This window comes from Simochromis diagramma, unplaced genomic scaffold, assembly GCF_900408965.1.
Source record: "Simochromis diagramma unplaced genomic scaffold, fSimDia1.1 OVJJ01000216.1, whole genome shotgun sequence".
NCBI classification, from domain to species: Eukaryota; Metazoa; Chordata; class Actinopteri; order Cichliformes; family Cichlidae; genus Simochromis; species Simochromis diagramma.
This window is the reverse complement of record NW_024386883.1, coordinates 14,888,060-14,900,456: the sequence shown is the minus strand read 5'-3', so window position 1 is coordinate 14,900,456 and position 12,397 is coordinate 14,888,060. Positions and strand designations below refer to the sequence as shown.

At 41.3% G+C, this 12,397-nt stretch overlaps 1 protein-coding gene across 1 annotated transcript; it reads right to left on the bottom strand.

Annotated features, from left to right (window-relative positions):
• Positions 1-191: 191 nt before the first annotated feature.
• Positions 192-12,111, bottom strand: LOC120733918 (adapter molecule crk-like). The gene is made up of 3 exons (XM_040032439.1): positions 11,525-12,111; positions 8,688-9,292; positions 192-5,040 (listed from the first exon to the last, which is right to left on the bottom strand). Exons 1-3 carry the CDS (start codon positions 11,742-11,744, stop codon positions 4,906-4,908), a joined length of 960 nt encoding a protein of 319 aa, XP_039888373.1. The 5' UTR covers positions 11,745-12,111; the 3' UTR covers positions 192-4,905.
• Positions 12,112-12,397: the final 286 nt, after the last annotated feature.

The following is a 12,397-nucleotide window of genomic DNA, read 5'->3' as shown; positions in this document are numbered from 1 at the left end:
TCTTTGTGACTGAGTCCCAAATGTTTGTATTATTCCCACCATCCATCCTCTTCCACTTGTCCAAGTCTGTTTGTATTGTTGTGTAATGAAAACTAAAGCTAAAGCCAAACCTTTTCTGTAGAATGTGCATACAGTAAACTTAGCATTTATAAACCCTGAATGTAGATAAACGGAATAATTTCACACACCGATAAAGTGCACCCTGACAATTAGGTGTACATTTATTGACTAGGATACATTGATAGATTACACACTACAGAAGATAAAAAGCTAATTTTGACTTCAAAATAAAAGATTTTGACTCATTGTACAATCTCCTGAAAAGAAATACAATTTTTGCTTGTTCTGAAATCACCACTAGATAAGGTGCATGTTTGTAAGTGATCGGTCTTTAACTAATGTGGCAGAACTGAGTAACAGTGAGGTGAACATCCCAAAAAATCAGCAGTAAACCAGAAAAGGAATCACAAACGACCGTTTGAAAAATAAAAATCACCATTTCACACCAGATTTTATATTTGTTTTTAAAAGAAGCTTTCCATTTCACCCCACAATCACCAAGACAGCAGCAGCAAGTTTCATTTGTGTCACGTTCCACACAAAGCACTCAAAAATGTCTCCTTTGGGACGTGGAAATATTGCATGGATTTATTAATGCAGCACAAACGGGGCTGTACATACTGTATACGGTTATAAAACATGACATTAATGGTGTACAAAAATATTTTCCATAAATCTGAATCTCAACAAAAGAAATATGAAGGAAAATTACACACAATGTAAACTCAACACAGCTTCTGCACTCTTAAATGTGTTTGAAAATTGTGTCTAACCTCCCCACCAACACACAGCTGCGATCATTTAAAGCACTTTAAGGACCCCCGTAGGTTTTATCACTAAACGTGCCTGTGATGGCATCATTATTATAGATTTATTACCGGTATTTTTAAAGTTCTGATTCACCTTCTTGCATCATGTTTTGGAGACGTCTGCCTTCTCTTGAATAGAAACTAAACTGGACTCGCCCTGTGAAGCTCCAAGCGCACAGAAATTCATATGAAAAGCACATAGCGACATCTCCTTCCAAGAATCATAATCATTTGTTAACCACACACACACACAGAAAATAAAATAAAACAAATAAATCCCCAACAAATTGTTGTGAGAAGCTTCATGTAGGGCACTACTTTTTCCTTTCTGCCCAACCACACAAGCCTGTGCAGAAGGAAGTGGTGAAAGTTTTTTTTCTTTTTTGGTTTCTTATTTTAAAAAAAAAAAAAAAAAGTGTGTGTGAAATACAATAAGAAAAAATAAAGCAAACAATAACTAACATAGAGAAGATTTCATTTTTGCTCTATTTGGTCATATTTCTCAACATTAACCACACCCCAGTATAATAATAAATTAAAGATTAAGACAGCCAGTTAAAGACTAATGACTAAAACTACCCGTGAAACCAATAAAAACCAAACTAACTAAATACTTTCAAAACTAAAGTGAAATAAACAAACCCTTTCTGGCTACTAGCTACTAAACTAACGAAAAAAAATATTAAAAATCTGACAAGTTACAACCTTTAAGATAGGTATGCAAGTAACTAGCTTACAGATACTGCTGTCATACAGTTACACACAAAAAAAGAGTGAAAGGGAAAAGAGAAAAAAAAAAAAAAAAAAGCTGACAAATGTTTACCTCCAATTACTCAACTGATCTGTCCCCTCATTTCCCCAAATTTAAGGTCAGCGTTTCTTTATTTTTTTAAGCATTTCTTTTGCCCCCCCCCCTTACTGCACACATTTGGACGGTAGGGGGCAGTTACCTTCTGGGGGAATGCATTTATGTAGGAAGAGGTTTATTCACAGGTGAAAGTGTAACAGTTACTGTTTCCACATCGAGCACACTACCCTGACACTGGAACATCTGCACGTGTGTTTTTGGATGCTCTGAGAGCGACGTGGCGAGTTTAGTTCCATAATATCTGAGAGAAGGCAGGCGTCGCTAACACTGGGGTCGACATAAGTGGTTCTCAAACTGCACAGGTGTGGGCAACAAGGTGAAAAATACTTCTTTGTGTATTTTAGGGAATCTGTTAGTTGCACTGGACCATCTCCATTGAGATAAAAATTCTTTTTTGGACCACTCTTCCACATTACTGACAAATTCAAACTGTGGGGTGTTAACTTCTCCCCTCCCACAGAGTTTGAGAACCCCAGATCTGTACTGCGAGGTGTGAGGTGAACATCTTCTCATCCTCCGTCCCCTAATAACCATAGGAGGGACACGTAGGCATCATTTATCGCTTTAGCTCCAGGGCAGGTCTGAACTTCTTAATTTTGGAGAACCAGAAAAATAACATGCAATTCTGGGTGTGTCCTCGAGACTTCAACTTCAAGCCAGTCACTTCCCAATTTAACTTCTCATCTTTTCCAAGAACAAATATAAGGCAGGTCCGCGGAGGATGCGGACCCTCCCTCGTGACCAAGAAAAACAAAACAAAACAAAAAAAATCTATGTGCAGCAGGGGTTCCTGTTTCAGTAAGCACTGCCAGCAACTCAATCTTTGAATGCATCCTGACAAAGATGATAAATGAGTTTCTGACCTGGTAAAAATACAGGGTGCAACCAATCACACCCCCAATTTAAGACTCTTCCCCCCTCCCTCACACACTCACACACACACACAGTGTTTTATCAGTTTCAATGCCACTCACCACATTTCACAACCATTGTCAAGTCTGTACTAACGACAAAATTTACAAAAAAAAAAATAATCCCAAGTTGCTGATTCCTCTCCTCGTTTCTGAGAACAAACATGTCCTTAGTAACAGATGAGTTTCAGGTTTCTATTTATAATGCCACGGTGCCAGCAGGACTGTGAATGTTTATAAAAGCTTTGTGTGCTCAAGATGACAAACAAAGTTACAGCAAATGCCATCCATGGCACCCTTATGGCACGAGAAACAACATGAAAAAACATGTCCGTTTTAGCAGTAATACTTTTTTTTGGTGGTGGATTTTATCTTAAAAGCGTCTCCGAATGACTGTCGTATCAGCCCACCAGGATGACAAAAATAAAATCCCTCAACCTTTCTCCTTGCATCCTTTAATAAAGCAGCCTCACGGGATTGTTCCTTCCTCTGTGACAGGGTGCTCGTTTTGTTCTTTCGCATTTCTGCGTCTTAAAAGAGAAAAATAAAAAAAAAAGGTGTACACTCTCTGGCCATAAAAAGTAAGAGAAAATCAGCATAAAGAGGGGAAACGTTTACAGTATTTAGCATGTAAGGTGTGCATGTATATAGAGTTAATTCTATAATATTATTTTCCACTTTTTGTACATCAACATCAACAACAAAAAAAAAAAAAAGAGGACTTGGTTTGTAGTGTAGGGTGTGGTAAAGTGGTGACGCTGTCTCCACAGGACAGTCATCAGGTAAAGTCTTTGTTGGTTTCACTCTGAGGTTCACAGTCTAGCACAAGCAAACAAAAAAAATCTCTCACAGACACACACATCTGTGAGAGCCGCAGTGTTTTATCTCCCGTTTTATCTCCATTTCCCTCCTGCAGGTGTCAGTGAAAGGTAGTGGCTGGAGATGCACGGATACAACGGAGAGGAGGAGGAGGAGGATGACTCTGCTGTGTGATGTGATGATTTCAATACTGGGATGGAAGCATGTAAACCGGGGTTTGACTGATATCGGTCACCTGTGCCGTCTTTAATACGTTTTCTATTTAATACCTCTGTTAAATAGGAGGTATTAACAGGTTTAGCTGTGTTTGATCAACATGCTCAGAATCAGTACACTTGTGTAGCATCAACGCCCTCTGAGCGAAGGGGGGGGGGGGCTTTGATACCTGTATTTTGGCTCTGACATTACCAGTTTACACAAATTTACTACAAGTACACAGAGCTGAAGTCCACCAGAGTGAAGATACGTCCTTGCTCAAAAAGACAAACCTCACATTAGTGGACTTTGGGGGCTCTGTGTTAAAAAGATGTGGACTTGACAGTAACAGCTGTGGTTACAGGCAGACGTCATCATTAGCTAGTCTAATAAAGAAATGTGTTAAGGTTATTGGCTGGGCCTGATATTATATAAACTGTGCCCAACGGGTGAAAATAAGATTAAAAACGATTAAAAAGTTTACGTTTTAAGGAAAAACTGTTGCATAAGCACAACAAACTCACTCATACCAACTACTTTGGCTACCCCATTCTTGCATAATTATAGAGATTGGATACAAAGATTGATCGGGACATTACTGTGACAGTTTATCTGATCACATGGATTTAAACAGTGGTTTAACTTTTGGATTTGTATTAAAATTAAATATTAGTTACTTTAAATTGGAAAACCTGCACCTGAGTACGACTGCAGGTTTTGGTTAAGATAAAAACCCCATGTTTCCCCCAACCTGAGTGAAAACTTTAGGTGTGTAAGCACGCTAAAGCAAAATCCTATTGTTCTTATATCTTTTAAACTATGATTATACAAAAAAGTTTAGCAAGTTCTTGACTTGTTTGTTTCTTGGTCGCCTCAAAAGGGTTAAATAAAGGCCTTTCTCGTCAAACCGTTAACGGACCTTCCAGTGTCATCCTGGATGAACCAATACATGCTGCCATGTACTTCAGTGTGTCTGCAGATGAAGGGCAAGCCAGCAGTGGTGTTTCACAATGCAGGCAAACCGATATCAGTCCAACCACAGGGTGAACTCTTAATATGACTGGGGTTCATCAAAAAGACATTAGACAAGATCAGCCAACACATCACATGTTGGGGTGGGCAGGAAACACTGACCAGTTTAGCTCAGAGTTTCATATAGTGTGTGCTTGCAGAAATCTTCTATTCCAGCATGACGAAACTGAAAGCGAGGGGATGTGCTGGAGGTGACGGGAGCCTGCGCTTCTCAGCTCTCGTCGTCTGGATAGTACTGTTCCAACAACCGAACGTGGGTGAAAGGAAAGTGGCCTCGTTTGCCTTTGCATTCACCCTCCCATTGGCCGTTCACGTTGATCTTGGTCACTTTTACGGTGTCCCCCACCTGTTAAATAATAAAAAGAAAAGTCAGGCATATTCTGCAATCCTTACACGTCCTCTTCACGCTCTAAATAAACTGTGACACATGCAAGTCAAAGTTATCAATACAAGCTCAGCGTCTGATTTCTATCAAAGCCCGCAGAAAGAAATGCATTGATGTGACATTGATTGACCCATCTTCATTTTACAGCTGTAGAGCAGAGAAACCATACAGGCCAAATTACAGGACTTCCACATTCGTCAGCTTTCATCTGATAATCAGATCCGGCCCGTTTGATCCGCTTCATTTACTCAACGAGATGCTGTGTTCGTGTTTGGCTGAATTTTTCCTTCCTAGTGTGAGTGACATATTTATCCCATGAAGGTCATTTTAGTGGACACAGAAGCTGGAAATGGACACCAGATGCAATTCACATTTTTCATAAATTAGATATAGATTTGGGTATATTGGCCTTCAAAATACTATGAAAGTTAATTCAATATCAGCTAATACATTAATAAAAGGTTTTCTTTTTACTCCTTAGAAATTAGTATCACCCCAATAATCCAGCCTCAGTCTTTATTAAATGCACAAATAGTCTATATTTGGACACTGGCTGCAAAATTTCTGCCAACCACTTTAATAACAGCAGACATTTATAAAACAGTGCAATGTCATCTCGTCTGCTTTACCTCACACCATCTTCCACTTGTGATAATTCAAACACTGCAGTGGCTTCTGTCCTTACCGATGAGAGTCAAATAAACAGTGGATTTTAAGCAGGGGGCTCTGCTGACAGCAGTTCATCCAAAGACTGGATGCGCCAAGCAGATTAAATTTACTTTAGCTGTCTTTTTTCTTTCTTTTGGAACTACGCATCATTACTGTTAATTTTTTTTTCCTGTTAAATCAGTTCCAGCCAGTGTTGGGGCTGTTACCAAACATGTAAGTTTTTACCTTTTAAACACTCACAAATTACTTATTTACTCCTTGTAGAAAGTAAATTCTTACACTGCTTATTCCATCCTGTGAACTTCCCAGTTTACAGTGTAACACTAAACCTTTCATATTACTGTCAGAGTAATGAGGACACGCAGAAGATCTTTCGTTTGGGTGGTGAGGGACACAAAGTCACCCACTGAGGAGTTTCGGGTCCAGACTAATGAGTGTTTTTCACCATAAAGCCAGAGTCTCAAGGGAAATCGCCAGAGAACAGAGGCCTGGGTGGGGATGAGCTTGCACGCCTCGGGAAACCTGCACAGCAAATCAAAGCAAACTACCAACGGCCACAAGCTGCCAAACACAGACAGAGGGAGAGATCCTCAGTGATCCGGAAACAGAGGCGGCTCTTAATAAACCTTCCTCAGGTTTTACTTACAGAAAACCTGTGAGTGTTACCTCCTATATATAGTAGGTCTGTATGGTCTTGGCTCGCACTCAGCATTTACAAATGACTGAAAACGCAGCGCTGCAAAGCCAAAAGGCATTAATACCACACGCAAACAAGAAATCAGAAGCATTGTAAGGAAAATAAATGCAGAAAGAGTCATAGTTTTAAATCCCTGTTTGTTTGTTTGTTTTTTAGTTCCATAATTGCTGGAAACAATCGTAATGAAATTAAAATCCAGTTACCGGCCCTGCCTTAGATTAAAGGACGTTATCAGGTCGTCACAGCATTTGGCTTTGCAGACCTGCCATCATGCTCGCTGTGGTGGGTTGTTGTTTCTGGCCAGAGCAGTTTGCACTTAAGGCTACGTTCACACTGCAGGTCTTAAAGCTCAATTCCAATTTTTTGATCAAATCCGATTTTTTTGTCTGCTCGTTCACACTACAAAAAAAAATGCGACAGCAAACGCGCTCTAGTGTGAACGTTAAAAGCAGCCCGCATGCGCAAAAGAAGACGTCACACACAACGCGCTCTGTTTAGACCCAGACCAAACAGTATTGTTTGACTGATGGCCATTAATATAAAGACTTCGGACTTTATGTTTCCCAATTTTTGCTTTAAGTTATTTTGTCATTTACATAATAATGTAGATAACCTAATAATTATCCTTATTGCTGTTTTAGAGAGGAGCGGTGCTTCAAAGGATAGTTGCAGATTTCTGTCAGAATCTGCAGATTATACAGTACAAATAAAATGTTCACGTTGTCTCCCCAACAGTTTCACTGACATCTACACTTGATGGCCAGGAAGCGTTCACGATGTCTTCTCGGTCTTCTGGATAATTGGCATCTGTCTTGTGTCAGTGACGTAAAAGACTGATTTAATGCGACTTCACCGTTCAAACAGCAGTCTCTTTCTAAAACATCGGATATGTATCGGATTCAGTACCACATACGAAAGTGACCCAGATCGGATGTGAAAATATCGGATTTGTGCCGTTCACGCTGTCATACCATGATCGGATATGGGTCGCATAGGGTCAAAAAAAAAATCGGATTTGATGCGCTTTCGCCTGCAGTGTGAACGTAGCCTTACTGTCACATTCTTGCAGCTTCGTGCTATAAATCAGAATCACTCCTCAGAAGCTTCACATCTTTTCTCCTGCATATAAAAAGAAATCCTGGAAATACTTTTACTGTCCGGCGGTTACAGTATTGCTGTTTAACTAGCTGTAATTTCATTAAACTGAATAAACTGTTCATATTCCGAATCACAGACTAATGTAATCAGATTGTAACCCACTGCTACAGCTCAATGGAGCACATCAACTACGGTTCCGTCGACGGACAACGCCGATTATGGTCAACATGCACGGCGATGTGCTTCACTACAGTTTCACATTGCATCTCCATATACAACGACCATTTCCAACACAGACGTGTCTGGGCGTGCACACACAGGTTCACACCTGCAGAAACACCATCCATCATCATCAAATGAGAGAAAACAGCAGGATATTTCTGACTGTTGGACTCGTTTAAGCTGGAGATGCTCTCCTATATCTTCTCCTTGACTCTTCCCCACCAGGTATACTTGTCAGTGAAAAACTGAGCTGTGTGTGAGAGACAGGTGGGATCTACACATAAGAAAACAACCCAAACTGGCCATACAGTACACCTATGCGAGGAAGGTAGATAAGCATGTTTGGGCCAAACACTGCGCATTATGGAGGGTGGATAACCTCTGCCGCCTAGCACGGATGCTGTTGACAATTAGCAATCCAACACAGGTAACAGGATGACTGGACTATGGAGCAAATCACCCAACCCTGATATCAGAGCTGAAAAAAAAAATAAATGGAAAAGCTAAAAGTTTAGTTGGCCAAACGGCAAACGTGTGCAATGTGGAGACACGGAGTCCAGATTACTGTAGAATGTACTATTCAGTACATCACCACAAAGCAACTTAAAAGCGTTGTGCTCCACTGGACCTCAGTGGTAATGAATGTTCAATGCAACTTTCACATTAACCCATTGGGCTGCAGTGTGTGCATGAAGAGAGGCCACTGTAAAGGATCTATGTCTCCACTCTGAATGTCCTCATGCTCGCTGTCAGCCTGCATTTGTAAAGACACAGTGTGCGTGCTCACATGCATGAGTAAGCCATTATAACAATCGGGACAATCTACGCCGCCTCGGCTCGGACCCTTTTGAAAGTGGAAAATAAGGGGGGGAGAGTGATTCACAATAAACAAGAGGAAAGTAACTGGTGATAAGATTAGTACCTCCAGAGCCAGCGCCGTCTTGTCGTAAGCGTTGGGCACCCGCTTCTGAATTGCCCGGGCATACACCGGCCCGTTCTGTAGGTTTGGGAGCTGAGTGTTGACCACAGGCTGAGCATACGGGCCTGGTTCCCCCAGAGCGGTGGCCTGAGGAGAACCTGTTCCATCTGTGCTGCCCATTACCCCGCCAACATGGCCGCCTTGTCCGGTCCCTGCGGGTACCGGACTAAGACTGGCTGCAGTGGGCGAAGAGGGTCGGAACCTTTCCACATAAGGCACAGGGATCATCCCGACTCGGCCCTCCTGGTTCTTGGCGTGCCACCACTGCTCCTCTGGTTTCTCCAGCACGCGCAAGATGTCCCCCCTGCGGAAGGGGAGGTCCTCATAGTCGTTGCCAGGGAAGTCAAACAGTGCCCGGACATACTCGCCTTCCTCGGTCTGCTGGGGAGGTCCGACAGCGGGGGGGCTGATGAGGCCTGACTGCCTGCCTCTGTTCACAGGCTCTATGAGCGTTGTGGTGTCCAGGTAGTGGATCTTGTAGAACTCCAGCAGAGCCGGCAGCCCATCAAACTCCTGATCCCCAATCCGAAACCGAGAAGGAGCCAATCCTGGTGGAAGAAATGAGACTTTATTAGCTTGCTGAAAAATAAAAAAAAATTAGGACAAACCCCTATTTCATAATAAAATAATAATAATTTTGCCACCTAGCCTGTTTGTTTTTTCTTTAATAAACACGTTAAGCTGTGCACACATAACCATTTTAGTGAAAGAGATGAAAGAGAAAATGAAAGTGTGCAAAGAGTCATGTGATCAATGTTACCTAATATAACTTAATAAGCAGTTATATAAATCTCTTGATATTAGAAGACAACTAATAACAGATATGAATAAGACCAAAGGCAGGTAGGTTCCTTTAGATCGACATGCAACATTAACAGTGATGATACTGTATTGTGATCGTAACTGCAGAATGACTGTCCGGTGCCCTTCCCTCCCATCCTCAGTAGTCTGAATTCTCAAGTACATTTGCCAAATAGTGTACTGAGCAAGCACACAAGTACAAACTTGGTGGTGTTAGAGAAACACCCACTGAAGTGGAGCTGTCCACTGTGGTTGTGCTGTTGGTGCCTGTGGGAAAATTTGTCATGTAACAAACTGACACATTAGACCTGAGCAGATTGATTTTTGAGGGATAATAAAATTGGCAATGCATCAATAAAGGCAAACAGTATCTAGCCTACTTCTCACTGATTTACTAATTTCCACGAGGGCTTGGTACAGCCAGATAAACAACAGAAGAGAAGAGGAGCAGAGCAAGTTTCTGCAGGGCGTGGATTCAGGAATGACTCAATTATGACACTGTGTCACTTTGAGTTCAACTGTCCTGACTCAAACAGCACCACAGCTGAATTAAGCACTTGTTGGTCATTTCAAAATAAATGTGACAACTATGAGGTGAATCATTTTGCGTACAGTCTCTTTTACCGTCTATGAGGCCATCCCCTGATTTACTACTGGGAAACAAGACACAGGGAAGTTCAGAAAGGACGAGGATTGTGCAACAGCCATTAAGAGCCTCAAGCACAACGGCAAAACCTGCAAGTACGGGTGTGTGTGTGCAATAGGGCTTGATCACAGACATTCCTGAAGCACCAATCTGACCAGTCATCCCCCCGTTGTGACAGCGGAACTTCCCCAGTTCATTCAACCTCTGCAGCAGCAGCAACAGCAGCAGCAGTAATAACAGCTGCTCACACCAGCTCACCTTACCTCTTTACCTGCTGAAGGGTAGTCCTGCTGCTAAACAGGGACAAAACACTGCCAAAAAATATATTACCCTTAACAAAAACAGTGGCTGAATGACTAAAATGCGGTTGTTTACTATCCTTTAAAGAAACCTCCATCAACCGCACATGGGGATTAGATTCAATAAAACTACTCACCTTCATTTTTCAATTAAAAGCAACACTGACTCACAGAACTTAGTAAAACTATATACCAGTTTTAAAAGACAGCTTTAATAATCATGGAAAGTTATAAACCTACATGTTACTGTACATATATGTTAGTGGCTTTAGGGAAGTAATGTTAATTAGACAATTCCAGAAAGGAGTTAAATGTTGCTTGAGGAGTTTGTGGGCGGATAGTGGAGATTTATTACATACATGCCGACTTTTTAAAATAGTTTTAAAAACCCAGAAAGATGTAGATTTATAGGGTAAATAGGGGAAAACATTTTGGATTTAGTAAAATCTTGTTAAATAGGACAATTCCTAAAGGTAGTCTGGCTGGTTTGCGGAAAGAGGTGTGTACAGCATACCTACAAAGTTTTGTTTTGCATCCAAGATGTCATTATTATATGAATAATGATTTTAAAACTGAGCTTCAAAAACACTAAAATAAATAAATGTGTAAATCTCTAATGGTAAGATTTGAGTGCTTGTGGAGTTACTCTGATTTTTTTTAAATTGGACAATTCCTAAGGGGAGTCTGGCGTGGCTTGGGGATCGAGTGGGCGGTAGAGAGGTGTGTAAACCACATGTATAACGTTTTGTTGAACAGAGTGGTGATTTTTGTTATTACAAATACGCCGACTTAAAAAAGAAGCCTCCAAAACGCGAAAAGGTTGTAAATTTATTTGGTAAAACCAGGATATATTTGTGGATCTACTACTGTCTTGATCAATTAGACAATTCCGAAAGGGAGTCTGGCGCTGCTTGAAGAGCGAGTGAGCTAAATCCTAGCAAAGCAGGTTTAAAATGAAAGTACTCCTTATGTTAGAGCCAAGGGAACACGAAGAGGGTCAAGTTCAGTTAAAGTGAGAAGTAGACCAACGTTACCTGATCCAGATTGTCTGTTGTTGCTGATACTGTTGATGATATAATGGGACACTCTGGAGTTCTCCGACACGGAGAGCACGTAGTCTCCGGGGATGGTTATCGAGTCCCTCACGAGGAAAACACCATGTCTCTGTCCCTGTAAAAGAGAAACCGCCTCCTGGCGGCTCAGTCTCCCCCAATACCAGCTTGCACGGTCTTCGGCATCAAAATTACCGGCCATGGCTGTGAAATCCCTTCCAAGGCTTGAGGCCTTTCCCCGTCGCCTCTCCCTATCCGCAACTCATACAAAAACTTTGGTTGACTAACACTCCCGCTGGAAAAACGTCACAACGGCACGATTTTCGTAACGTCTAAGCGTAATATCAAGGGGTTTATTTCGGTGGAACGAATTCTGCACCACAAATCCAAATTATCTACTTTTTGTTGTTTAAAATAACTAAAAAAATCATAACTATCGTGCAACAAGAAACTCCAAGGCTGAAATGGCGGATCTAGGGAAAAGTTGACCTCATATACCGGAAGGGATGCCCGGTCAATGGGAAGCGGTGCGTTCACGCCCATTAAAAGATTGGAAATCTACCAAACGAGCTTTCATCTCCGTTTAAATTACGGCTACATTTAATGCGGATGCCTTCTGTTTATATTAGTTTGCATGTGCTTTTTTTTTTTTACTGTTTATGTCGTCTTTGTCTTAGCTTACAAATGTACAAATTTTAAATCCTTGACATGACTGGAAGCCAAGCATCGCTCACCGACCGTAAGTTTATGTTGAAACAACAAAGGCACCACAGAAATTAAAAAGCGTTAACATTGTGAAAATCGTAAAATACAGCTTTTGGGTTTGTTAGTTGTTGGTTTGTTTGGTTTTTTTTT

Excerpts from the sequence above, each read along its gene's own strand:
- LOC120733918 (XM_040032439.1), bottom strand. The coding sequence starts at position 11,744 with ATGGCCGGTAATTTTGATGCCGAAGACCGTGCAAGCTGGTATTGGGGG. Across the intron at positions 9,293-11,524 it reads CAACAGACAATCTGGATCAG|GATTGGCTCCTTCTCGGTTT; the intron begins GTAACGTTGGTC and ends TTCTTCCACCAG. Across the intron at positions 5,041-8,687 it reads AGACGGCGCTGGCTCTGGAG|GTGGGGGACACCGTAAAAGT; the intron begins GTACTAATCTTA and ends ATTATTTAACAG.